The sequence below is a fragment of the Podarcis muralis genome, chromosome 12 (assembly GCF_964188315.1).
Source record: "Podarcis muralis chromosome 12, rPodMur119.hap1.1, whole genome shotgun sequence".
NCBI classification, from domain to species: Eukaryota; Metazoa; Chordata; class Lepidosauria; order Squamata; family Lacertidae; genus Podarcis; species Podarcis muralis.
Window position 1 is genome coordinate 48,572,905 of NC_135666.1, and position 27,317 is coordinate 48,600,221.

At 43.1% G+C, this 27,317-nt stretch overlaps 2 protein-coding genes across 2 annotated transcripts; one reads left to right on the forward strand and one right to left on the reverse strand.

The window, feature by feature from the left end:
* The first annotated feature begins 707 nt into the window (after nt 1–707).
* Nucleotides 708–22,090, forward strand: SLC6A20 (solute carrier family 6 member 20). Its single transcript, XM_028750547.2, has 11 exons — nt 708–989; nt 9,283–9,423; nt 11,047–11,138; nt 13,310–13,537; nt 14,207–14,317; nt 15,281–15,522; nt 16,103–16,265; nt 17,639–17,843; nt 18,642–18,801; nt 19,044–19,209; nt 20,164–22,090. The coding sequence occupies exons 1-11, from the start codon at nt 869–871 to the stop codon at nt 20,290–20,292; spliced, it is 1,758 nt and encodes a 585-aa protein (XP_028606380.1). The 5' UTR covers nt 708–868; the 3' UTR covers nt 20,293–22,090.
* On the reverse strand, nt 21,706–27,065 carry SNRPD1 (small nuclear ribonucleoprotein D1 polypeptide). The gene is made up of 4 exons (XM_028750553.2): nt 26,831–27,065; nt 23,584–23,660; nt 22,616–22,807; nt 21,706–21,876 (listed from the first exon to the last, which is right to left on the reverse strand). Exons 1-4 carry the CDS (start codon nt 26,842–26,844, stop codon nt 21,800–21,802), a joined length of 360 nt encoding a protein of 119 aa, XP_028606386.1. The 5' UTR covers nt 26,845–27,065; the 3' UTR covers nt 21,706–21,799.
* Nucleotides 27,066–27,317: the final 252 nt, after the last annotated feature.

Consider the following 27,317-nt stretch of genomic DNA (forward strand, 5'->3'; position numbering starts at 1 on the left):
ACACTTTGAATTGTGTTCGGAAAAGAAAATATCCTTTCTTTAAACTCTGTAAACATTGGTCGTGCCCACAACATACATTAAAAACTTCAGCATCTCCCCCCCCCGCAAAGAATCATGGTAACTGTAGTTTTCCCTTCACAGAGATTTACATGGCATCCACCTCAGTAACTCAGAGAACCAAGTTGATTCAGAAACAGCTTGTCCTCCTTCTAACCTAAGTTGAACAATGTGATGTGCGAAAAATATTTCTGTGATTTACCCCATCTAGCCTACTGTGTTTTCCATTTGATAATCCTTTTTCTGAGCAAAAGCCCCGCGTGGTTGTTTTCGATATGTGAGGAGAACCTTTCCCCCTGCCCCACCCCAGGCATCTGTGAGGTAATTTGCAAATTAAGTGGAATGTTTTGAAGGCGGCGAGCGCCGTAACCCAAACCCATACTGTGTGGTATGTTTCCCCCTACAAATAATTAAACACAAGATGTTGACAGGTGCAAATAGTTCCCAAAGCCCCGTGGGCCTGTCGCAGTGTAATCCTGTGCAACCCCAAATGTTTTTTGACATTAAGACCAGCATGGGGCGAAACCAAACAACCGCATTTCAGATCTTTCCCAGAAATGCTGAGTTGAAAACCAAACAATTGTTTGCTGGTTTTTACAGCTTGCTTTCCGCCTCCCTATTTACCTAACTGGCATTCCCACTTCACAAAGTGCCTGTTAATAAGATTAGCAATTAAAAAGCTTGGCTGGCAATTGGCAAGCATGTTCTCCTCGGAGTTGGTTGGAGGCGCTTGCGTGTGTCTCCAGCAGGGCTTGAGGAGCACCTGAAGGAGGGAAGGCGAAGGCACGCAACCCAGCACCACAGAGCAGAAATGGAGAAAGCCCGGCCGTTATGGGACAACCCCTTGCAGTTTGTCTTTGCCTGCATTTCTTACGCAGTGGGACTGGGGAACGTATGGCGCTTTCCCTATTTATGCCAGATGCACGGAGGAGGTAAGCGTGACTTCCTGGAGTTTACTCTGAGCACAGAATCGGCGTTCAAGCACCTTGACTTGCAAAGCCGAATTGTCTTTTTCAGAATAGTGTTGGATGCTGGATAGGACTCCTCAGGTTGAGAAAGAAATAAGATGTTATGTTTTAAGGTGGGTCAAGAGCAATAGCCAAAGGTCTCAGCATCCTCTGATGTTCACTGGCTCTCCTTTCCACATGCTCTTTCCTTCCTCGGTTGAGTTCCAGAGTAGGACTTAAAACTGTAAGTCAGTAGTCAAGGTTTTGTTCCTTTAAACTTTAACCTGGTGCCTGAGGTATATTCTTGTTACGCTGTCAGTTCTGACAGAGTCTCTTGTCCTAACTGAGGTGAGCTGAACAGCTGCATGCTCCTAAAGTCATGGGTGGTTTTTACGTGCCAGTGGAGAGCCACTTCGCTTTCTTACAGATGCATGTCATCGCATGGTTTCCTAGTGTGGCACATGCGCCCAGAGAGGCCTTCCTTGGCATCTATGGAGTCCTGTACCTATCAACTACTCGCCACAGAAATTAGGATTGACAGAAACCCATCTGTTGACGTCAATATACAGTGGTACCTCGGGTTACAGATGCTTCAGGTTACAGACGCTTCAGGTTACAGACTCCACTAACCCAGAAATAGTACCTCGGGTTAAGAACTTTGCTTCAGGATGAGAACAGAAATCGCGCAGCGGTGGCATGGCAGCAGCAGGAGGCCCCATTAGCTAAAGTGGTGCTTCAGGTTAAGAACAGTTTAAGGTTAAGAACCCGAGGTACCACTGTAATAGCCTAGTTTCATCAAAGGAGTGGCAATTTGAGGGGTTACACCTAGGAGCCCTCTTCTCCCCTGACAATTAGACTTGGAATAAAGTTCTCTTGTCATCCCAGCTATCCTCTCCCAGAAGATCTCTCTGTGTCTCCCTCTCACACACACACCCTGTGTGTGGGAAGCAAAAATACAGTTTTTCAAGACCAGTTGCAGGCAGGGGGAGAACCTAGAGTGCGGTTGCAATTTGTGCCCAGTGCCCAGTTTATCTGGTCTGCATATGCCCCATAAACTTGGCAGTCCCTGACATAGGGAACAAGAAGACACATTGCCCCAGAGTCCCATTATTCATGACGAACAAGGGATGGAAGCCAATCGCTCGTTCTGTACATGACTAGAGAAAGGACCGTGAAACTTACCAAGTGTGGTTCTCATGCCCCTTCTCTGCAGGCCTTTCTGTTCATCCCATTCTGCAATGCTTCCTTCCCTTGCAGGCCACCAAATCGGGTCCTGAAGGTTATGAAGGGGGCATCACTGGGCTGCTCTGTCTTAGGTTGTGGACAGATATCCCCAAATGCAGGACTTTTACACAGGATAGAATAGCAGTCAGTCATACTAACATGGGGGAAACTGCTAAGGGCCAAACCATGTATGATGATGGTATGAGAGAGCTATGATCAGAGCTGACTTTTCTTTTCTTTTTTACTTCCAAGTGGGGAGGGGACGACGACCCATTTTCAGTTCAAGGGCAGCATTTCCTTCTGGGAAGTCTTCTGGTGGGCCGTCAGAGGCAAAAATGGGCCAAACAATGAATGCGAATTTTGCCTTTGTACGGTAGGGTAGTTCTACACACACTAAGATGCCCCTCTCTCTGTCCAATGGTATATTCCAGGCAGGCAAAAACACTCAATGAGGATGCAAAGCATGACCAACCGAGAGGGGGCTTGGCCTGGGGAGAATCCTGAGGGGTACAATGGCCTGGAGGACCACCTTTGTGGTCCCCCCCCCCATGTGAGATTCCCCATCACTGCTTTAAGACATCCATTGGGGTCTCCATTTTGATCAAAGCTGTGATACCACAGGAGGAATAGTTAACCTTTTCACTTGACATTGCTGCTCTGAACTGCCCAATAAGAGCAACAAGCACCTGTGTTGGTTTCTTCTGTTGGAGTGCGTTGAGGGGAAAACAGCATGAAAGTCCACTCCCCCACTGTCACTGATCCAAGCAAAAAAAATGGGCTGTGTCAAGATCATGAATCATTTCACCCTGAGAATCACTTGCTCCTGTCTGTATCCTGAGTTTTGATTCTTTTGTCATTGTTGAATTTCAGTGAATATGGCTGTATGCTGGGAACCTTTAATATATAGTTTGGAATGATGACAGACCCTCCAATTGCCCCTATTTTCCAGGGAGGGACAGCCCTGGATTTACAGAAGCCATCCCTGTTTCTGATTTGATCCCAAATACCCCACTTTTCCTTAGTATGTCCCTAGTTTGAGCAGTGAAATTTTGGAGGGTATGGAGTTATGTGACCCCCGAGCTAAGGAGAAAAGTAACTATACAACCTTTAGAAGACATCTGAAGGCAGCCCTGTATAGGGAAGTTTTTAAATGTTTTATTATGTTTTTATTTTTTAATGTTTTATTATGTTTTTTATATATATGGGACGTGGGTGGCACTGTGGGTTAAACCACAGAGCCTAGGACTTGCTGATCAGAAGGTCGGCGGTTTGAATCCCTGCAAGGGGTGAGATCCCATTGCTCGGCCCATGCTCCTGCCAACCTAGCAGTTCGAAAACACGGTCAAAGTGCAAGTAGATAAATAGATACCGCTCTGGTGGGAAGGTAAACGGCGTTTCCGTGCGCTGCTCTGGTTCGCCAGAAGCGGCTTAGTCATGCTGGCCACATGATCCGGAAGCTGTACGCCGGCTCCCTCGGCCAATAAAGCGAGATGAGCGCCGCAACCCCAGAGTCGGTCACGACTGGACCTAATGGTCAGGGGTCTCTTTACCTTTACCTTTATGTTTTTATATATGTTGGAAGCCGCTCAGAGTGGCTGGGGCAACCCAGTCAGATGGGCAGGGTATAAACAGTAAAATTATTATTATTATTATTATTATTATTATTATTATTATTATTATTATTTAATGAATAGGTTGTCCCTATTTTCATCGGAGAAATGTTGGAGGGTATGTGATGACAAGGAGAGCAATGCATCTTCCGTCTGCATTCAGGGACAACATTCCCACTAGTATAGATTGCCCTTTAAAAGTGTCTGTTGGTGGACTGTGACATCTTGTGTCAGCTTTGAGTGATTGCTTCATCCACTCTTGTGATCTGGATTGCATCAAGTTATAACATCCCACCAGGAGGCTTTGTTTTCCACGGATGCTGGGGGTGAACTATATCTTTGCTGGGCCAACACAGCCGTCCTGTCCAGCCCAGTACTCAAAGCACACCAGATCACAGCCCTGACCTGCTGAAGCAAAACTTCAAAGGCATCCAACTTGTACTCTGCAAGGAAGAAAAAATACCAAACATGTTGTTGGAGATGCGATGCATCCTGCTGTGTGCAAGTCCAAGGGACGAGGGGGAAATTCAGTTCACTTTGGATTTTAATGCAAACCTACATGATTTGCACGTAAACTGTGCATTTCAAAAATTGTATATGCTCGTGAAAACAACGTAGCAAATCATTACATTGAAGGCAGCCCTGCAACACCAGACTGAGGTGTCATAACAGCCATTTGTTTTGTACATTGCCTTTCAAAGTCAGGGTGTGGCAGTAGTGGAGCAGATCCAGGTGCTCTTGGAGGAAACTGATTTTCTAGATGCATTTCTATCAGGGTTTAGGCCCAGTTTTGGCCCAGAAACTGCTTTGGTCACCCTGTATAAAGGCCTCTTTCAGGAGATGGACAAGGAAAATGTGTCCCTTACTTCTCTGCAACCTCTCAGTGGCTTTTGATACAATCAAGCATGGTATCCTTCTGGAGCAGCTGTCCGAGTGACAGGTGGGTGGCACCACTTTGCAGTGGTTCCTGTCCTACTTGGACAGTCGTTGCCAGAGGGTGATGCTTGGGGAGTACTTTTCAATCCTGTGAAACCTTCAATGTGGAGTTCCTCAGGGCTCAATTTTAACCCCTATGCTATTTAACATCTACACGAAACCACTGAGGTCCAGTATACCTGAAGGAGCATTTCCACTCCCATCGTTCAGCCCAGACACTGAGATCCAGCACCGAGGGCCTTCTTGCAGTTCCCTCACTGCGAGAAGTGAGGTTACAGGGAACCAGACAGAGGGCCTTCTCGGTAGTGGCACCCTCCCACCAGATGTCAAAGAGAAAAACAACTAGCAGATTTTTAGAAGACATCTGAAGGCAGCCCTGTTTAGGCAAGCTTTTAATGTTTAATAGACTATTGTATTTTAATATTCTGTTGGAAGCCACCCAGAGTGACTGGGGAAACCCAGCCAGATGGGCGGGGTATAAATAATAAATTATTATTATTATTCCAGAGTTTTGGAGTATGTTGTCAGCAATATGCTGATGACACACAACTTGACTTCTCCTTTACATCTGCAGGTGAGGCAGAGGAAGTGCTGGACCATTGTCTTGCCTCAGTAATGGACTGGATGAGAGCCAACAAACTGAAGCTCAATCCAGATAAGACTGGGGCACTGTTAGTGGGCAGATGGACCAGATGGACCCTAGACCAGATGGCTGGGAGGTGGCCTGCTCTTGATGGGGTTACATTCCCTCTGAAGGAGCAGGTTCGTAGCTTGGGAGTCTTTCTGGATCCTTTGCTGTCGCTCGAGGCTCAGGTGGCCTCAGTAGCCCGGAGTGCCTTCCATCAGCTTCGGCTGGTGGCCCAGCTACACCCCTATCTGGACAGGGATAGTCGAACTACTACTCTATGCTCTGGTAACCTCAAGGTTAGATTACTGCAACAGGTGATATGTGGCGCTGCCTCTGAAGACGGTTTGGAAACTTCAGCTGGTGCAGAATTCAGCTCACCAGGGCAAGATGGTTTGAACATATTACACTGATTCTGGCCCAACTCCACTGGCTACCAATTAGTTCCGGGGCCCAAGTCCAAGTGCTAGTTTTTACCTATAAAACCTTAAATGACTCTGGGCTAAAGGGGCACACAGATAGGGTTGTGTCTCAGTGATAGAGCATCTGTCTTGATACAGAACATCCCAGGTTAAATCCCTAGGATCACCAAGTAGAATAATAGAATTGTAGTTGGAAGGGACCCCGAGGGTCATCTAGTCCAGCCCCCTGCAATGCAGGGATCTCAACTAAAGCATCCATGACAGATGGCCACCCAACCTCTGATTAAAAGCCTCCAAGGAAGGGGAGTCCACCACCTGAGGGAGACCATTCCACTATCAAACAGCTCTTACTGTCAGAAAGTTCTTCCTGATGTTTAGTTGGAATCTCCTTTCTTGTAATTTGAAGCGGTTGGTCCTAGACTCTGGAGCAGGAGAGAACAAGCTCGTTCCATCTTCTATTTGACAGCCCTCCAGATATTTGATGATGGCTATCATAACTCCTAAGGGACGCGGGTGGCGCTGTGGGTTAAACCACAGAGCCTAGGGCTTGCCGATCAGAAGGTCAGCGGTTCAAATCCCTGCGACAGGGTGAGCTCCCGTTGCTCGGTCCCTGCTCCTGCCAACTTAGCAGTTCGAAAGCACGTCAAAGTGCAAGTAGATAAATAGGTACCGCTCTGGCGGGAAGGTAAACGGCGTTTCTGTGCGCTGCTCTGGTTCGCCAGAAGTGGCTTAGTCATGCTGGCCACATGACCTGGAAGCTGTACGCCGGCTCCCTTGGTCAATAAAGTGAGATGAGCGCCACAACCCCAGAGTCGGCCACGACTGGACCTAATGGTCAGGGGTCCCTTTACCTTTATCATAACTCCCAGGTAGGGTTGGAAGAAGCCTCTGCCTGAAACCCTGGAGAGCCATTGCCAGTCGGGATTGACCAGTGTTTCCCAAACTTGGGTTTCCAGCTGCTTTTGGACTACAACTCCCATCATCCCTATCTAGCCAGACCAGTGGTCAGGGATGATGGGAATTGTAGTCCAAAAGCAGCTGGAGACCCAAGTTTGGGAAACACTGGTGTAGACTGAACTGGAGGGTCTGAAACAGCTTCTGGTCTTTCCTACCTGAAAGCTTTCCTGACTGGGGCAAACAGCAGCTTCAGCTTCAATTTGCATTGGGAAAGCAGTACGGTGCGAAGGTTAGCCTCCTCTCCTAGCTCTGTAATCTGAGTCCAGATGGGGAGAAGGTCCATGATTTCTTTTTAACAAGAGGGGCTGAGCGTAACCCGTTGCTGATCTCCAAAGTTTTGAAGCTGAGAACCCTCTCCAAATTCTTAGTTCGTTCTTTTAGGCTCCTGCAGTTATAAAAGGGCTCTGCTACAATGCCGAGGCTCTTAGACGCTTGAGAATTCCCCTTGCAAGGAAGACGTTACCTAAGTTTCAAACAAAGGGGCTGTTAAGAAAAAGGCACATGCAGTGCAAATATTAATTCCCTGAAATAAAACGGATTATGGCTGAGCATTCACCTCACTTTCTCCGCCGGCTGCTATGCAGATAGCATTCATTTCTACTGCTCAACAGTCCACCCCCCCGCTTCAAGGAATGTTAATGCTGGAGATTAAACACCAAATAATAGATATTTACAGAAATACTTTGGCCTGCTCTGAAAAGAAAACCGGGGAAACCTTTTTATACAACCTCCCACCCAGCAAAAACAACCACAGCCCTGTTTTTAATTTGGTCAGACATGGCGGCTCCAAGTCAAACACAGAAGCTTGGACTTTTCTGAGAGGTTATGCTGCATGTTAGCTATTCTGTGGGAGTGCTGTTCAAAATGGCATCTCTGCGGTGAGTTCTCCCCGCAAAATGTAGGAAAGCATACACCTGACGAGTTTGCCCATCACTTCAGGCAAACCCACCTAATTTATACTTTCCAGAACAATACAAGAAGCGAAACACTGATGTTAATTGACCAAGTAAATTTTATGGGGAAATAGTTTTGGAAAACTGTTACAATGATTTATATGGAAACTCAGCCAGGGGGATTTGAGGAAGTCATCTAACAATGTTAACAAAAGTGGAATTATTATAATCAGGATAAATGTTTGTTGGTTTGTTTGTTTGTTTGTTTTTCTTTTTCCTGTTTGCTATAAATTAAGAAAATTAATTAAAAAAATTGAAGGGGGGAAAAAGAAGCAAAACACGACTGGTCTTCGAAATTCACACCTCTCTAAATTTTGCAATGCAGTTTTCCAGCCCAGTATTGTGTACAAAACTGGATATGCCAGGGTGAAGCATGCAGTTTTCCAGCCCAGTATTGTGTACAAAACTGGATATGCCAGGGTGAAGCATGCATATACATGAAACTACGGCTGAAAATAACATACAATAATGTTGGAGGGAAATTGCTTTGCAAAAAAAAGTTCTACAGTATATTGGGCAAAATTGCATGCGAACGTGAGCCTATCAGGATAAAGTTGCACTGAAGTGCCAGTGAATTTACATCACAAACAGATGTGGGAAATCTGGTTAAATGAATTTAGGAATGGAAACTGAAAATGACAGATTGGCCCATCCCTACAAGTCAGATCCATTGATTTAAAGGAGAAACTTCCTTTGGAAGTTTTAGTTGACTTCTAAGTGCCACCGTACTCTTGATCTTTTTTCTCTTCCCTTGGTTAAATTTTAATGCTTTTTAAAGCAATTAGTTATCCTTTAACAGTCACTAGTCTGGACTGTGTGAAAGACTTTCCATAATCACATCTGGAGTACAAATTTGTTTACAGGAAATGATTCTGGCATTAGCGACCAAAACAGGCTGTGGGAGATATCATCATTGCCTAAAATTTCTGAGGCACTGTTCAAAATAATAATACCTTTAATAAACAAGCCTTATTCATAGACTTATAATCTAACAGACAAAAGAAAAATGAGATGAGAAAAGAAAAGAAAAAACAATTCAGACACCAATTCTTACATAAACTTACACAACTTAGGCTACAGTCATTTTCCTGGGAATAAGTCCCATGAAACTCATTAGGGTTTCCATCTATCAGATTGCACTTTAATGTTATAATTGCATGGGATCTGAAATATAGTAGGAATTGGAATTTTGTTCATTTGGAGTGTGTATACCCTCACACGTTATGTTACTAACGCAGCAATGGTTTGGATGAAATCGCTTCTTTGTATTTCCTCCCATTTATGATCAATATTCCTGTATTCCTCTCTAGATAGTGTGGTAAGACCCTTTTGTCTGGGTTTTAAACGAGAAAGCAGTTTATTCTGGAGGTGGTGAAAGCGTAAGGGAGCCTCGTTTTTTTACATGTGGCGGGAACGTGAAAGTGTACAAAACGATTGGTGCGATATATTAGACCTGACTGGTTGTATCGCAAGCACCACTAATTAAAATATTTGTGAGCACATTCCGAAACCCATTTGTTTAATAAATATAATCTTTTGTTCCTCTTACAGGTGGATTTCTAATCCCCTACCTGATCATGTTAATTGTGGAAGGCATGCCCCTCTTGTACCTGGAGTTGGCAGTGGGACAGCACATGCGACAAGGGAGCATTGGGGCATGGAAAGCAATAAGTCCTTACCTTTGTGGGGTTGGTGCGTTGTTGTTTTTTAAATCTATGCAACTATTTTTCCTACCCCCCTGTCAAATTATTACTGCTTATTTGATGCGCTACAAAGACGACCTCTTCATGACATGCACACCACTTGTCAGATCTTTTTAAAGAATATTTAGAGACCTCCTAACAACAAAGGGACACGGTAAAGGGATGGTATCCGCAATATACAAAATACTACAAAATCCCACGAACCCCCTAGACACAATCAAAAAACAATGGGAGGATGACATAGGCTATGAGATTAACCCCACTCAATGGACCAGAATGTGGTCTAACCCCCCCCCCCTTTAAATCTGTATCAACGAAAAGAAAAGAAGTCACTCTGAAACTCACTTACAGGTGGTACCTAACACCAAGAAAACTAGCACTTATACGCCCAGGAACCTCACCAAAATGCTGGAGAGGGTGCACCTCCACAGGCACATACCTCCACATGTGGTGGGAGTGCCCCAAAATCCAACTATTCTGGACAACAGCCATATGAGAAATATGTAAAATAACTAAGCAAGCATTAGAAATCACCCCAGAATTGGCCCTACTAAACATCTTCCAAGACAATAATGCCCATTTACACCACAAATAACTCATAACCCACCTACTTTCAGCAGCCAGAAACATCATAACCAGAAACTGGAGAGAGCTGTATGGATGGCACAGTTTCGGCTAGATAAGCAACAGCATCTACAGCCTAAACCAGGCATAGGCAAACTCGGCCCTCCAGATGTTTTGGGACTACAACTCCCATCATCCCTGAGCACTAGGGATGATGGGAGTTGTAGTCCCAAAACATCTGGAGGGCCGAGTTTGCCTATGCCTGGCCTAAACACTGGAAGAGAATGGGAGACAGGAACCAAGGTGTCAAAAGCTCTACTCTCCACCATTATAGTCCCACCTCAAGTAAACTTAATACCCTCCAAGTGTCCCTATTTTCCAGGGACATTCCCAGAATTACAGACACCGTCCCAGTTTCTTATTGGCTCCCGAAATGTCCCAGTTTTTCTATTTCCTCCCCTCCGTGTTTAGGAGTGTGTAGGTGCAAAAGCGGAGTCCTGTTTAGACTGAAAATAAAATACCTGCACCAAATGAAGGAAATGAAGCTGGCATACGAAGCTCTCCCTATAATTTTGAAGGAAAATGTCACCAATCCACTTCAAATTCTTTAAGTGCAATGCTTCAGCAGTCAGCCATTTCTTAGGAAATGTGCATGGAGTGTTTATTCCTTTATTGTAAATGGAGCCTGACACTGTCTACCGAGAAGTAAGTTCCACTGTATTCAATGGAGCTTACTCCCAGGTAACTCGGTCAAGACTCTGCAGCCTCACACTGCAATCTTAAGCATTTTTACTCAGAACTAAGTCCCACTGAGTACAATAGGATTTAAACCCTGCTATGTTCCTGAGCATCCTGTAGAATAGGATGTCCCTATTTTCATCAGACAAATGTTGGAGAGTAAAATTTAAACCTAGACGTGGTTATGTGAGGACATAGTGTGATAGGTGTGGACCTTCCTTAAGTTAATTAGTTGGTTCTGATGGCGGAAGATATAGCTGCAAAACTGATGCCCATTTCCATAGCTCTCTTGTTTTCCTTTTATTTTTAGGAATTGCCAGTGTCATCGTTTCATTTTTCCTCTCTATGTACTACAACGTTATAAACGCCTGGGCATTCTGGTACCTCTTCCATTCATTTCAGGTGGGTAAGAAAATGCTTGCAGCAGCAGAGTGCCGCACACAGTGGTTTCCCTCCCCTCCAGAATTACGAAAATTCAGCCAATGTGTCTGGCAGCTGTCATTGCAGAAACCTTCTCTAGTAAAATGTTGGCTGAAAACGAAACCTGTTTTATGATCAGCAGGGCAGAATATTCATGCATCTTCTTCCTTTCTAATTGGGGGCAATCATGGAATTAAAGTGTTCTCAGGTTATTTATCCTGGAATCACACATTGGATTTTGCTCGTATGATAAGGAGCACATTTTATGATGTTCCTGAGGCAGTCTAGTTGTGCAGTGTCACTGAACTTGGAAATTTCATGGTACAATAATGTACAACAGCAATCTCCAAGCCAGCAGTCAATTTGCTTTTGACATTGGTGCTTCAATCACCCGGGCAGCAGAGGCATTTATTGACACCTAAAAGACATCTGAGTTGATGTTATAATTTTACAATTTGCTCTGTGTACCAGAAATGCATAGCAATAATACAATGGTACCTTGGTTCCCAGACTTAATCCATTCCAGAAGCCTTTTCCAAAACCAAAGCGTTCCAAAACCAAGGCATCCTTTCCCATAGAAAGTAATGCAAAATGGATTAATCCATTCCAGACTTTTTTAAAAAAAAACCTAAAACAGCAATTTAACATGAATTTTATTATCTAACAAAACCATTGATCCATAAAATGAAAGCAATAATCAATGGACTGTGCTATAAAATAAATAAGACAGTATTGTAGGTTGTAAAAATTAATATATATTTTTCTTACGTGCATTTCTGCAGTCACACAATCAATCAATCAGTAGCTGAACTGGGTTCCACACAGTCACAAAGACAAGTCACAAAAACGAAGTCACAAGCCACAATCACAAGTCAGTCTCATAAAATGAAGAATAAGTCACAGGCGAAAAAGCCACACAAACAAAAATGCAAAAAATAGCAAAAACAAAAGCTCCAATTATCACCTCTGTGTAGTGTGGGTGCTAGGGACTCCACAGCCAACAGACTCAACAGAAAGCCTCTTATTAGCAGTGGGGGACTAAATTTACAAATGGAACACACTCAACAGGAAGCGGAACATGTTCAGCTTCCAATGCAAAGTTCACAAACCGGAACACCTACTTCTGGGTTTGCAGCGTTCTGTTTCCAAGCTGTTCATAAACTAAGCTGTTCTAAAACCAAGGTACCACTGTATAGGAAATAGGAATACATTGCCAGTCAGCCCAGAGTTTATTTTTTCTTGAAGTTCTTTTTTTTCTCTTCCATTGTGAGGTTTTTTCCTCAATAATTTAGTTTTTTGGTAGTTTATTTTCAGCCCCATTATTTCCCCATATTTTCTAATTAAATCTACAGCAGCTGGTAAACTTTGCTTCGGGTCTTGGGTTGTTACTATCAAATCATCAGCAAATGCTCTTAACTTTATAGACTTTCTCCCCAATCTTTCTCCCCCTTATGTTTTCATCCTTTCTGATGTTTTGAAGGAGTAGTTCTATCACTAATACAAATAACAAGGGTGACAGAGTTTAACCCCAGAGTTTAAAGTAAAGGAGGTGGTTATTTTTGGAAGATGTGGTTTCGTGTGAATGTAAGAATCAGAAAGAGCTGAAGATTTCAAAGAGCTGATTAGTCCACTTTCTAATTGAACTAGATGCAGGTTAGTTTGCTTTCCATTTCATTGAGAAGGCTATTTTTCCTGAAAAACTGACATTTTCCTGCACCATCAGAAGTTGATCTAGTATCAAATGGCATCTTACTCATGTTATAGTTCAAACACTATTAGAACATATTATAAAACATGTTGTTCATCCTGTCTTTCATAATTAGATTGGAAAACTGCACTACAGGAAGTTTGCTCAATGAAAAAGAGATTTATGGTTTAATGCTCCGCTCCCCACAATAACCTCACATTGCTGTGGAGCATTGCACACAGTTTTATGCCACCTTAACCCACAGACAGGGAAACTGTTGCCTGTCAGAAGTTGTTGGACTACAGTTCCCATAATCCCTGATTGCTGGCCATGCAGGCTGGGAACTTTAGTCCAGCACCACCTTGAGGGCCGTGGCTTCCCCATCGGTGACCTGACCTTTTCACAATCTGACTCATGGTACTTGGGAAATTCAATGTACAGAATAATGTCTGCTTCACGTCCAAAGGATCCTTTGCCGTGGGCAAACTGTCCACTCAATCTTAACCACACGGATTACGTGGAAGAGTGCGAGAAGGCAACACCCACGCAGTATTTTTGGTACCGAAAAACCCTCAACATCTCTCCATCCATCGAGGAGAGTGGGAACATCCAATGGGAGCAGGCAGCCTGTCTGGTCCTGGCTTGGCTAGTGGTCTATCTGTGTATTCTAAGAGGAACAGAACACACAGGCAAGGTAAGACGATTATCGCTGCTATTCTTGAAGAAATAAGCTTTAGTGAGTAAAAAGTGACTGAAGGGAAGCATCTTTAAAAAACTTTTCAAACTAGCTTGGGGTTTAATTCCCCTCAGATGAAAAAACATTGCTTTTCAACTGGTGAGACATGACTCTGCATGAGTATAAAGGTAAAGGGACCCCTGATCATTAGGTCCAGTCGTGACCAACTCTGGGGTTGCAGCACTCATCTCGCTTTATTGGCTGAGGGAGCCGGCGTACAGCTTCCGGGTCATGTGGCCAGCATGACTAAACTGCTTCTGGCGAACCAGAGCAGCACACGGAAATGCCGTTTACCTTCCCGCCGGAGCGGTACCTATTTATCTACTTGCACTTTGATGTGCTTTCGAACTGCTAGGTTGGCAGGAGCAGGGACTGAACAATGGGAGCTCACCCTGTCGTGGGAATTCGAACTGCCGACCTTCTGATCGGCAAGTCCTAGGCTCTGTGGTTTAACCCACAGCGCCACCCATGTCCCACCTGTATGAATCTACGGGGCAACTATTTGTGTACAGTACATGGATACACAGGTTGTGCACTTGTCAAATGTAATGTTAGCACCCCTAAAGTCTAAAGCTTAAGTGTGTCACACAGCTCTATTAAATGAAGCCTTTTGTTGTTCATTTGCAGGTTGTTTACGTGACGGCTACTCTCCCTTATGTAGTCCTCCTCATATACTTAATCAGAGGCTTAACTCTCCATGGAGCTGCGAATGGGCTGACCTACATGTTTACACCCAAGGTAACTATGCCCTAAATGGCTATAGACAGATTATTATACAAACTGAGGCAGGTTCTTCACAAATGTGTATTTTCACCATGGAAGTTTAGGCCTACAAAGAGCCCGAATACAACAGTGTACATGTGAATATGATCTACAACTGATTTGTATTAAATATTATTGATTGGTAATGGCAGAAGCAAAAAGGTCCTCAGATCTGGACTGTTTACTGCCCACCATGTAGTATCTGGGACCAGCCTAATTATACTGGCCTTATGGCTATAATCTTAACCTTACTTTGCAGTAAGTCCCATTGAACCCAGCATACCAACAGGCCTTATATTTTAAAAAACTGGATTTCTTTCTCTCTTTTTATGCTCAGAAACCATCTCTGCTGTTCTGCTTAAAAGCAAATTCAAATGGCATTGTTTGTTTCATCACTGTATTTTTTATAATTATGAAATAGAAATAGGAAAAGGTGTGAAAATGAAGAGGGAGAAAGATTAGCACCAATTAATGCTGCTGGGACAAATTTAAGCAACCATTCCCATTCAGTTTGTTGCATTGTAAGCTTGTCTTTCATTAGATTCCTTCCCCATTTTCTTCTGTATGTTGGCTGTAATGGTTTTCTTTTTACTTCAGATGGAGTTAAACACATTTTAGCAATTGATTTTCCTTGGCCCATTTGCAGCAAACATTTTCAATTGGACTTTTGAGATGCGGTGTTCCGTATTTTGTTAATGGTTGCTCGGCTATGTGTCTTGGCTGGAAACACTGAGAAAATGGAAGTCTGATTCACCAGAGGTGTTGCCTGATCATAACACATAATACATAAAAGTAACAGGATATAACTGGATAGGATCTTTCTCCATTCCACAACCATTAAGACGGGTGTCATAATGTTCCACCTTGCAGGCATGTTAGTAAGATGAATAAAAGTCTAAAAATGCTACACAGTTCATCTTCTTGGTTTATGACTTGCAGCTAGAGCAACTAGCAAATCCCAAAACCTGGATTAATGCAGCTACTCAGATCTTTTTCTCCCTTGGACTTGGTTTTGGCAGCTTGATAGCATTTGCCAGCTACAATGATCCAAAAAACAACTGTGAACGACATGCCATCATCGTTTCATTGATAAACAGCACCACCTCGATATTTGCCAGTATTGTGACTTTCTCAATTTATGGCTTTAAGGCAACTTTCAACTACGAAAATTGCATGAGCAAGTAAGTGTGGCGTCTAATTCAATTACCTTATTTTCTTTGTACCTGAAAATGCATTGTAGTCGACACGTTTTTATTTTTTTTACTCCAGGATTTTCTTTTTAACTGTTACTAGACATGACTGGCATTCATCTGAAATCTTTTTTCTGAATGGGTTCATCCCATATGATTTTTGAGTTTTGTCTGACTGGGGGTGATGGGAGAGCCCTCGGATGGTTCAGGATCCCATGCAGAAGATCTTTCACTTACACTGTTTAGTAAATGTTATAATAATGGTGCTAACAGAAACAATTGCCTGCTTAGACACTACTCAATTGATTATTGCTTTACAATTTATTGGTCTCAGTTCAGATCTGGACCCAATGTCTTTAAAATGAATTTAGGAAGTATCTGGTTTCAATTAGTATCACATTTCCTTCAAATTTTGTGTTAAAATGCACTCTCTCTCTCTTTTTATTCTTTTTTTTAAAAAGGCTATTTCCCCCATCTTCCAGAAATTACTATTTGAAAATATTAGTGTGTTGTTGTTGTTCAAAATATTGTTGCTTTATTTAAAATAATTGTATTTCATTCTATTGTGCAGGGTGATATTGATGCTGACAAATTTTTTCGACCTGGAAGAAGGATCATTAACAATAGAAAATCTTGAAGATATGAAGAATTTCCTAGCATCTACTCACCCCAGTGAATATGCAGAACTGTTGCCGCAGATTAAGAACTGCAGTTTGGAAGCAGAATTAGACACAGTGAGCTGCAACTTTTTAAAAAATAGTTTGACTCGGCACAGAACCGAGGGACACAATGAAAGAACCTTGTGGTCAGTGCTTGAATGGTGTAGTGGTTAGTGTGGAACCAGGTCTGGACAGGAGTCTGGAGGCCAAATCCTCACTTAGGCAAAATGTTCATTGGGTGACCTGTCACTTCCCAGGGTAGCCTACTTCACAAGGTGGAACATACATGCCACCTTGAGGCGTTTGGAGGAAAGGAAAGATGCAAATGTAACAAAAATGAATACCTAGGAAATCTAGTCAAAACAAAAAAAATTCCTTCCAGTAGCACCTTAAAGACCAACTGAAGAAGTGTGCATGCACACGAAAGCTCATACCAAGAACTAACTTAGTTGGTCTTTAAGGTGCTACTGGAAGGAATTTTTTTTGTTTTGACTATGGCAGACCAACACGGCTACCTATCTGTAATAGGAAATCTAGGTATGCCTTCTTTCATTCTGTGAAAGAAAGGCAGGACATAAATATTACACACACACACACACACACACACACACACACACACACTGAGCCTCTGGTGAAAATTGTGTATGGCATGCGCCATTTAATTTTGCTGCCTGTTGAAGCAATAGCTTAAAAATCTGCCTATAGATTCTTCCACATATGGCAACCTGGGACCTAGCTGCAGCAAATGTTCCTACAGCTGTCATTGCGAGTGCTGACCGCAGAAGTGCCAAGCCTTTTTTGTTTAGCAACAACCTACACAGCTATTTTGCTTACATGTCATAATGTTCAAAGTCCTGTTGAATGACAATGCAAGGGATTCCCATTATCAGGCTGCACATGTAACAGGGCTGGATAGGAGTCATCCCACACTTAGTGGCAACTCAGTTCCATAGAAATCAGTGGTTAACAAGGTATGTGTTGTATGCCTAAGTAGTTAGGTTCGACTGGTTGCAGTTGGGGCTAACTTGCCACCAAATTTGCACTGCAATGTGTCGTTGTCAGAGTTGCACATATGGAAGCAAGCTGATGTTCTGCATTTAGAGCTTTAGAGCGAATGACAAGCCTGGAAGTGAATTGGAAGCTATTGAATCAAAATAAGTGTGGTGATATGACACAAAATCTCCCCGGCTGGGATGGATAGCTGGATCTCTCTCAATGTGATACCCATATGTCTACTCCTTTACCTATTACCCGCATGGCCAGAGCTTTGGAAATCTTGATTTGCAATGAACTTGTGTACAAGCCATTGATGGGAATGATGGAAAGCAGTGGTTGACACAGCAAGGAATTGCATGCATGGCACTCCCTTGTGTGCGCCATTTCCGTTTTCTTCATGGCAATGCATTCCCCGCAAGTCTGGGTATTTTCTATTTTTCTCTCTCCAACAGGCTGTTCAGGGTACCGGACTGGCATTCATAGTGTATTCTGAAGCAATAAAGAACATGGAAGTCTCGCAGCTGTACTCAGTGCTGTATTTCTTCATGCTGCTGATGTTGGGAATAGGCAGCATGCTGGGGAACACAGCAGCCATTCTTACTCCTTTGACTGACAGCAAGTTCATTACCTCCCATGTGCCTAGAGAGATGATATCAGGTGATTACCACTCAAGTGCACCCAATGGACTTCAAGGGAGTCAACCAAGGTGAAGGAAAGGTAAATCTGCAGTTGCAAAAGAACAATGTTCCTTTGCAGCTATGGCTTTACCTTTGGCACCTTTCCTCGTTGTGTTTTCAGAAGGGATTGGGAGTGCTCAAGTACAGTACTGTATATCAGAATCCCTTCAAAAGCAGCGAAAGATGCTAAAATTCATACTGTACACAGCTTGAATCTGAAGACTAGCATGTGCTGACTCAGTAGTAGAAATGGCTAAAAGGTAAAGGTACGCCTGCCCGTACGGGCCAGTCTTGACAGACTCTAGGGTTGTGCGCTCATCTCACTCTATAGAGGCCGGGAGCCAGCGCTGTCCGGAGACACTTCTGGGTCACGTGGCCAGCGTGACAAGCTGCATCTGGCGAGCCAGCGCAGCACACGGAACGCCGTTTACCTTCCCGCTAGTAAGTGGTCCCTATTTATCTACTTGCACCCTGGGGTGCTTTCAAACTGCTAGGTTGGCAGGCGCTGGGACCGAGCAACGGGAGCGCACCCCGCAGCGGGGATTCGAACCGCCGACCATGCGATCGGCAAGTCCTAGGCGCTGAGGTTTTACCCACAGTGCCACCCGCGTCCCAGTAGAAATGGCTACTTGGTCCCAATGTAAAATTAGGCCTATGAACAAGCGACTTTCCACTACTGTGATGCAGTAAAGTCAGCCTAAAATTAGTTGACCTCAAAAGCACAAATCCATGCCTTATTTAATTTACAGCCTAAACTCAAAACTACTTTTTTCCCCAGGAGGTGTATGCATCATCAACTTTTTAGTTGGCCTAGCATTCACCCTGGAAGCTGGCAACTACTGGTTTGATATCTTCAATGACTATGCAGCTACTCTCTCCTTGCTACTTATAGTACTGGTGGAAACCATGGCTGTCTGTTACGTATATGGACTCAGAAGGTAAGACCTTGGGAACATCCTATCACATTTTATTGCCATAACTTATCCAGTAGACTTGGCAACTGTTATCTCAAACCTGTGCAAAACTTTCCGCACACCAGAACCATATTCCTTCTACATTATTTCAACAATCTTCACCACAGAACTTGGTTTTCCTTGGCAGTTACAATTTTGATCCAAAACAATGTATCGTTAAAAAAACGGACTAACCAATTAAGTGTGTGCTTTTCTTTCTTTGACAGATTTTCTAAAGACCTTTCTGTGATGAGCGGACATAAACCAAGTTGGTACTGGAAGATTATGTGGGCTTTCGTTAGTCCTGTGTTGATTGTAAGCCTCTTTATATTTTACATCACAGACTACATCAGAACAGGGACATTGCAATACCAAGCCTGGGACGCAACAGAGGTATTTTACTCATTGCAATTTTTTTCTTACCCACTCGTAGCTAGAAGTACAGGTAGAAGGTGGGAGGAAGGCACTTATAATTGGTGACTTAAAAAAACAACAACTGCTGCATTTAACTATGTTTAGGGTATAAATTTCATGGCAAGTGTTAAATAATCAGAATTCCAAAATGGTTTCTTACGGTATTAACAAGGTTAGAAAACTACTCTTTATAATAGGTCTCAATAGTCTTTAGTCATGTTAAGTTTTAATCACTCTATTAGACCTAGAGTATGAGTATGAGACACATGCTGAATACTTGTCAAGTTAAATAATCACAATCTAATACAGAAAGCACTGTTCTAGCTATCCTTAGACCATACTGCATCTGTTTTCATGTCCTCTTGCAGAAAAGATATATTAGCAGCCAGGGTTCTGGAATGGCTTACACCACAGCCACTTTGAGGAGCACTGATAAAAACAGGCCCAGTAAGCTTCAAAGCAGCTTAGCATGTAGAATAAAATACAACTTGAAGATTCCCCCCCCCTGCTAAAACAATTCACAGCATACATATGTTCAGGTTCAATGATTACAAGTCAAATATCCATCTGGAGTTTTACAAAATAAGCAAACAGCTGTAGATACGAAATGTATGTTACAGAAGCATTAGCTGTTTGACATGTTGCATATTAGAGAACAGTGGTCATTATCAAGTTGTTGTTTTTCAAATGCAGTGGTCAGATGAAACTTTACATGCCCTCTGCTCACTGAAAGGCCTTGCGGTACGTAGCCCTGTAGTAGTCTGAATTTCAGTTTTAAGTATGCTAGGAAGCATCAAAGATGAGGTGCTCACTTTGAAAGCAATGCGGGGTGAGCTCTGAAAAAAGTGCCTCCCACCAATTCTAAATTCGCACAGTAGCACACATCTGCATTAATAGACGTTTGTTTTACATCTGGTCCTCTCTCTCTTGCAGGGTCAGCTGGTTACAAAAGATTATCCAAGTGGCGCCCTAGCCGTTATTGGGCTTCTTGTTGCAGCCTCCACTTTGTGCATACCACTGGGAGCGTTAGTAACTTTTATAATGAAAAGAACAAATCCTTAGTTCTGGACTTATGAGAACTTCATCAACATCTGCAACTTTTGCAAATCACCTTGAAGACTACAACAGCAATAACCTGCAACCATTAACAAGCATGCAGAATTTTACTGTCTTACCAATGAATGGTCAAGAGAACTGTCCTATAGCAGATGGAAGATTTAAGATTGTCTCTGAGGGGTACGAACGCAACATGGTGGCTTACAAACACCTTGGACTGTGCACAGTATATATTGGTCAATTCATTCTGCCTTCTTCTGAACAATCTTCACTTTAGTAGAAGTGTATTCCTACTCCACCTGAAGTACAGGAAGAAAGGCTTGCACTGCAAGAAAGCTGCAACGTGCACAAATAATTTTTCCATGTATAATGCAGCGTGACCATGTTATTTGTATTATTCATGGGATCTATATTTTAGTAGGTGCTTAAAGGCTTCTTTAGAAGCGATATAAGCTCAGTAATCAGCTAGCAATGTTTATATGCAATGTAAAGAGCAGTTTCCAAGATGTATCACTCAAATGAATTTCCCCACTTTTCTAGAGATGCCTTAAAGGAGAGTGGGGTTGGGCTGTTAAAAGTAAGGAAGAGCTACGCTGGAGCTGTTTCATGAGCTGGGGAACTCAAGACTGGACATTTTAGTTATATCAAGGTAATGTGCGCATTAATGTTCTCAGTAGCACATTGTGCCACATTCAATATTTTTAACATTACCTTCAACCATAGGATAAACATGAGTCCAGACAAGCCACAAGAGATTTAAAAAGGCAGGTGTTCTTTTTACTGGATTTCCTTTCCTGAACCATGATCAAGTGTTGACAAAGTTTTAATCTCTAAAAGAGTAAAAGCTGAACATTTTTAAAAACGAAAGTGGATGTTCTGAGGCTTCTAACAAATGCTTGTAGGTTACGCATAGATCATCTATGTATTTATCAGCAAGGCTGAAAAGGTACTTCGAATGCAAAAATCTATTGGTGTGAAATTTAGACGCTCCCGGAAGTTATAGGTTTTTCCATTAGTAACGCAGTTTCACTTTCTATGCCAAACTCCTTTCAATTAAATTCACCAGTGTATGTAAATGCTGATTTAATATTTAACAGCCTACATCCATTCTTCCAGGCAAAAACTTAAAAGAAATATACTCAAAATATTAGTTGAAACTGAAGGTGTATGTAATTTCAAGCAACGTTGAAAACACAAAAAATGCAAGGTCTTTTGTTATAACAGAATATGTGGCGGGAATCAGGACTACACCACAATGAGCACATTCCATATCTTTGTGGGAATCTGGAATAAATTTTAGTATATACCAATTTAAGGAAGTTAAAGTTTGGCTTGGACAGTACTAGAGGTTACAAAGGCATGTATAATCAAAATTCCAATAAGATTGAAGGATATAACTTGACCTTAACTGACACAACATTTCCCACATTTGTTTATTAAAAATGGACAATGAAACAAAACCTGTACAAAAAATATCCAAAGTTGCCCGACATTTTTAGTGGCTATAAAGAAATTATCGTCTTGGACCTCCTCTCCCCCTGCCACGTGCTCTGCCTCTCCCACGTCCTCTGCCACGTCCTCTCCCTGCAACTGAACACAAACACAAAAAACATCCTTCAAAAACATGGAATCGCAGTATATAAAGGTCATGCCAGATTTTGGACTCAAAACATCTATCATTTAAACATTTTGTTTTAACTTTTTATTGAAGTAATCTTAGTAATTTGGTTGCAAAATGGTATACAGCTACTGTTCTGTTTCCCACTTTGGATAACAAATCAATTCATTAAAGAAGTCAAAAAGATGTGTTACGTGTTGTGAGCGCCATTACAAGTAGGCAGGTTACTGCTGCAGTTTTTGTCAAAGCCCAAATAAATATACTAAGCAGGAATAAAGTCTGTAAATTCCACATCTCCTTTTGGGGACAAGGATAGATTTCAGGACAGATTAGTTCCTCCAGTAGATTTCATTGTTTAAAGAGCAACAGAATTCAGAATTTTGCCTACAGGAAACTGGTGGCTTCTGAGTGTAACATGAACAACTCTACTCTTCAACATGAAAATTTTCATATCCCTCCCTACCAAATAATTTTAAACCTAGCAATATGAAACGGGTAACATCTGGATTTGTTGGTGCCACAAAAGATCAGGGTTAGATCCAGTCATATGCTTGTCTAACAAGGCTTTCCTGGCTCCCTCCTGCACAAGAAGCCACTGCCGCCGCCCCCCAAAGCCCCTCATGAGAATTCATATTGCAATTAAGGGCAAACTGAAGTGCTCATGTATAGACAGCAAATACATTCTTGGTGGTTTGAAATCAAATCACTAACCTGCTTCTCTTTTCTTGGATTTGACTTTTGGTTCAACATCCACCAGCAAGGTATCCAGAGGCAAACTATCTGGCAGAATGAAATATCTAATATTGTTGCCTCGAATACTTAACGTCTCCAGCTGGACAGGTTCTCTGTTCTTCAGAGTCATCTTTACAGCTTTAAGATGTGTATTCATACTGACATCCACTCCTGAAACATAAAGAACAGGAAGCTTCCTCTACACTGTTTTCAAAGAGACTTATATTAATAATTACAGAGTTTCTAAATGGAGAGTGGTATAAGGTACTGTACTACATTTGCCATGCCGTCTAAGAGACATTAAGTGCTTTACAGTGGGGAAGCAAAATGAATGTCCTACACGTGTAGTTGTAATAGCACAGCTGTAGAAAAAGTGATACTCAAAACCTGAAGAAAAATATACTTCCTAAATAGCTAATTATATTTAAATCATTTTATCTGCATTGCCTAGACTTCCGGACCCTTTTAGTATTCAGTCAGTGCAGAGGTAATTCACTATTACCTCTGCCCACTGCAACAGTACTTAGATAGAACTAACACATTATCCCTCTTCCTTATTCTGGTGATAATATAAATGAAGATGTCAATATATACAGACAGATGCTACCTAGGCAAGTTACAAGTCATTAAACAACCACCTCTCATCCCCCATCACTTAGCTCTATTTAACATCAGCTATGCAACCATTATAGCAGAGCAAAAATGCATACTCTGAGAGCCAGTGTGATAGTTTCAATGCACTGGATTTCAAGAAGGAAAAACCTCCCCTCTGCTGTTCTATGAAACCCAGTGGAGTAGCCTTCATTAACCTAACCTGATTCACAGGCACATAAGCATATCTGTATTTCTTGAGAAAGGTGGACTAATCAAACATTTAAATGAAAGACTAGAACTGCCTAGTGTTTCACAAAAGGAATTTAACATTTAAGATATCCCAAATCCCATACCTGTGATAGTTCCATGTACTTGGGTCCCGTTCTTCAGTTCTATGGTTACAGTTTCATGACTAAGTTTCATTAGAAACCTGCAATGCATAAATGAAACAATAACATTTCCAACTCAATGCACTGGTACTAAGTGCTAAAATTATAGAGACCTTTGTCTGCTACATTTAAATTATAGAGACCTTTGTCTGCTACATTTAAAAAATGAACAATTATTTCTGGACCACCCCACCAGCCAATGGATAACTTAACGACAGGCAAGCATCTCCTCATATTAGTCCCAATGAGACCTATCTGTGGAAATTAGGGATTCTCCAGTCCAGCAATTAAAGTTATGTGAATGTGGTTTAAAAAAAGGAGAGGCAGCTGTGGAAGTTTATGAGAGCATAGAGTATCTAAACTCCCATATCCAATGCTGACTCCATGGTACTTCAAATTGGGACGACTGTTCTGATGTCCATGTTTCAAGGGGCCCTGCATATGGTCAGGGCAATGCACTGCACACCCGTCCCTGGTTTACTTTTGTTTTCCTACTAGTAATGCAGAGGCACTCCCTCCCTCTTGCTCTCAAGAAGGGGGTCCTTCCCCTGAACCACTTCATGCAGAATGTCGTGCTCTGGAGAGCCCTGCAACTAGTGCAATTTGCCCTCCCCTATGGACAGCCTGGCCCACCCCCCAAAAGTCCATCAACTGGCCTTTCTCCAAATGTCCCCTCATAAAGCAGCCTAGAAGACAAGTTACAAGTGGGATGGTCTTTCTTGCAGTGCTCCCACCTACGGAATATTCTCCCTGGAAAGGCTTACCTTGGCTCCTATCAGCACCAGGCAGGGATTTAATATTCTCCCAGGCCTTTAAAAATACCTATTTTGTTATCAGCAGTATTTTATTACAGTCTCTGCAAAACTACAGCAACCTGGCCAGTTTTGGCTTATCATTAGCAGGTTCTTGTTGTTATGCTAACTAGATCAGTTGCTGGAGATGGATTTGTGTCTGTCCACAACTAATTTTATTCTTGTGCCACTGCTGGCTGGACATGATTAATTTACAATTTTCTTCTTCCTCCTCCTTTCCAGTTTACTAAACAGAGAATCCTAAAATCACAGAATTGGAAGGGACTAGTCACCTAGTCCAACCCCCTGTGATGCAGGAATCTCAACTCGTGGAGATTCCCCATTCCCACCTGAAACCATGCAGAATCCTGCTTAGTTTTGAAAAAGTGCTAGCCGTTTTACTGCTGCCCAGAGAACAGTTTCTATTAGGCAACTCGTCAATTATTCTTTACTAAATTTGTACAGTGTCCTTCATCCATATGTCTCACGGAGGAAGCACTGCAAATTATCATTTATTCATTTGGGGCTAGGGGTCCCACCTTTCAACCCCACCTCCAGACCCTCCAATTGCCCCTATTTTCCAGCGACAGTCCTGAATTTACAGAAGCTGTTCTGGTTTCTGATTTGATCCTGGAATGTCCCAGTTTTCCTTAGGACTCCCCTATTTTGATCGGAAGAAAGTTGGAGAGTATGGAGTTATGCGATTCCTGTCCTGAGACAAGGAGAAAAGTAACTAAATAACCTTTAGAATACATTTGAGGACAACCCTGTATAGGGAAGTTTTTTAATGTCTAATGTTTTATTATGGTTTGCCACCCCACACACACTTTGGAAGCCGCCCAGAGCAGCTTGGGCAACTCAGTCAGATGGGCAGGGTATAAGTAATAAAATTATTATTTCTATTATTATTATGGAACAGAATGTCCCTATTTAATGGGATAAATATTGAAGGGCATGGAGTTGTGCATCCCCCAGACCAAGGCTTCGGAATCCTCCAAGGCTTTGGAATGCAGACAGCTCTGCGCAACCCTTGGGAGACTGGCGTGAAGTCGCGCCGGTCTCCCAAGGGTTGCACAGCGCTTCCTGAAGCCTGGAGAGCGAGAGGGGTCAGTGCGCACCGACCCCTCTCACTCTCCAGGCTTCAGCGAAAGCCTGCATTCGCCCCATAGGATGCACACACATTTCCCCTTCATTTTTGGAGGGGGAAAAGTGCGTCCTATAGGGTGAAAAATACAGTAGCTATACAACCTTCAGAAGACATCCCTGTATAGGTAAGGTGTTTTTTTAATGGAAACTTCCCAGAGCGGCTGGGGCAACTGCAAGTCAGATGGGTGGGGTATAAATAATGAAATTATTACAGTGGATGCTAAGGTTGCGAACGTGATCCATACGAGATGCACGTTCACAACCTGCAGTGGTGCGTCTGTGCACGTCTGGGTTGCGAATTGGTGCTTCTGCATATGCACAAAGCGCGATTTATTGCTTGCACAACCTCCAAAACCTGGAAGTAACCCGTTCTGGTACTTCCGGGTTTCGGAGCGTCCGTAACCTGAAAAAACACAACCTTAAGTGTCTGTAACCCGAGGTATGACTGTATTACCATAACTATTATTATTACAGAGTAGGACATCCCAGATTTGGACTGGAGTGTAATTAAAATTCATAAGATTTTGGATAGCAGAAACAAAGAAAATAATCAAACCGTTAATTCCAGCATGTGGGGGGGGGGCACCTAAATTGTTTAATTTGCCATCTCAGTGATTGGTATTATTAACTGTATTATGATTTGGCGTTGTTATGATGAGGCTATTACAGTGGTACCTCGGGTTAAGAACTTAATTTGTTCTGGAGGTCTGTTCTTAACCTGAAACTGTTCTTCACCTGAAGCACCACTTTAGCTAATGAGGCCTCCTGCCGCCAGAGCACAATTTCTGTTCTCATCCTGAAGCAAAGTTCTTAACCCAAGGTAATATTTCTGGGTTAGCGGAGTCTGTAACCTGAAGCGTCTGTAACCCGAGGTGCCACTGTATTGGATTGTGGTAACTGAAAACTAAAAAAAAATTGAAAAATTAAAAAAGGGAATAGGACGTCCCTATGTTTATCGGGTTAGTGTTGGAGGCTAAGCACCTCACCCCTAAAAAACAACCAAAGCAAGCAACACCCCACCGTCCACACCTGCTATATGACAAAGGCCTGAGGCGGGAAAAAGGCAGTGGGGGGGGTGGGGAGAGACCGTTGCGTGAGGTGATGCGGCGCGGGGGGGGGGCGTAGCAGCAGCAGCAACAGAGGGGGGCGCAAGGGCGCCTGGGAGCAGACGCCGGCCGCGCGAGCTCCGACGACGCGCCCAGGCCCGAGCCGCGTCTGCCCAACGTCTTTTCCCGCCCCTTCTTCCCTCCCCGGCCACGCGCTCGCCCTTTTACCTCACGAGCTTCATGGCGGCGAAGGCGTCGGGCGCGAACCTGAGGCCGCAGCTTCCCCCGAGGCGAAGGCGAAAAGGAGAGCGGGGAACGGAAGAGAACCGAGCGCGGAGGAGGAGCAGCCGCAGGCAGGCAGCCGAAAACTAGGCCGCTCCCGACGCTGCCGAAGAGAAACCCCGAGTGGCGTTTCCCTTAGGAGCGCGCTGTGAATGGCCGGAAGCCCCGCCCCTTTCTCTGTTCTAGGCCCCGGAAGTGGAAAGCACGTGAGCGGGAAGGGGAAAGGTTGCCGGGAGCGAGCGCCACCATCAGGCTCGGAGGAGTCGTCGCAAGTTTTGAACCTCACCGGTTTGTCCCCCCGCGTGAAAGATGCGTTAATAAATAAAGGAGTAAACAATCACTTGAATAAACTTGGTACTGAACCTTGAGCAATCTTCAGATTCGACTTATTGATTCTAAAAAAAACTCTGTGACACCTAATTTTCCAAAGAAA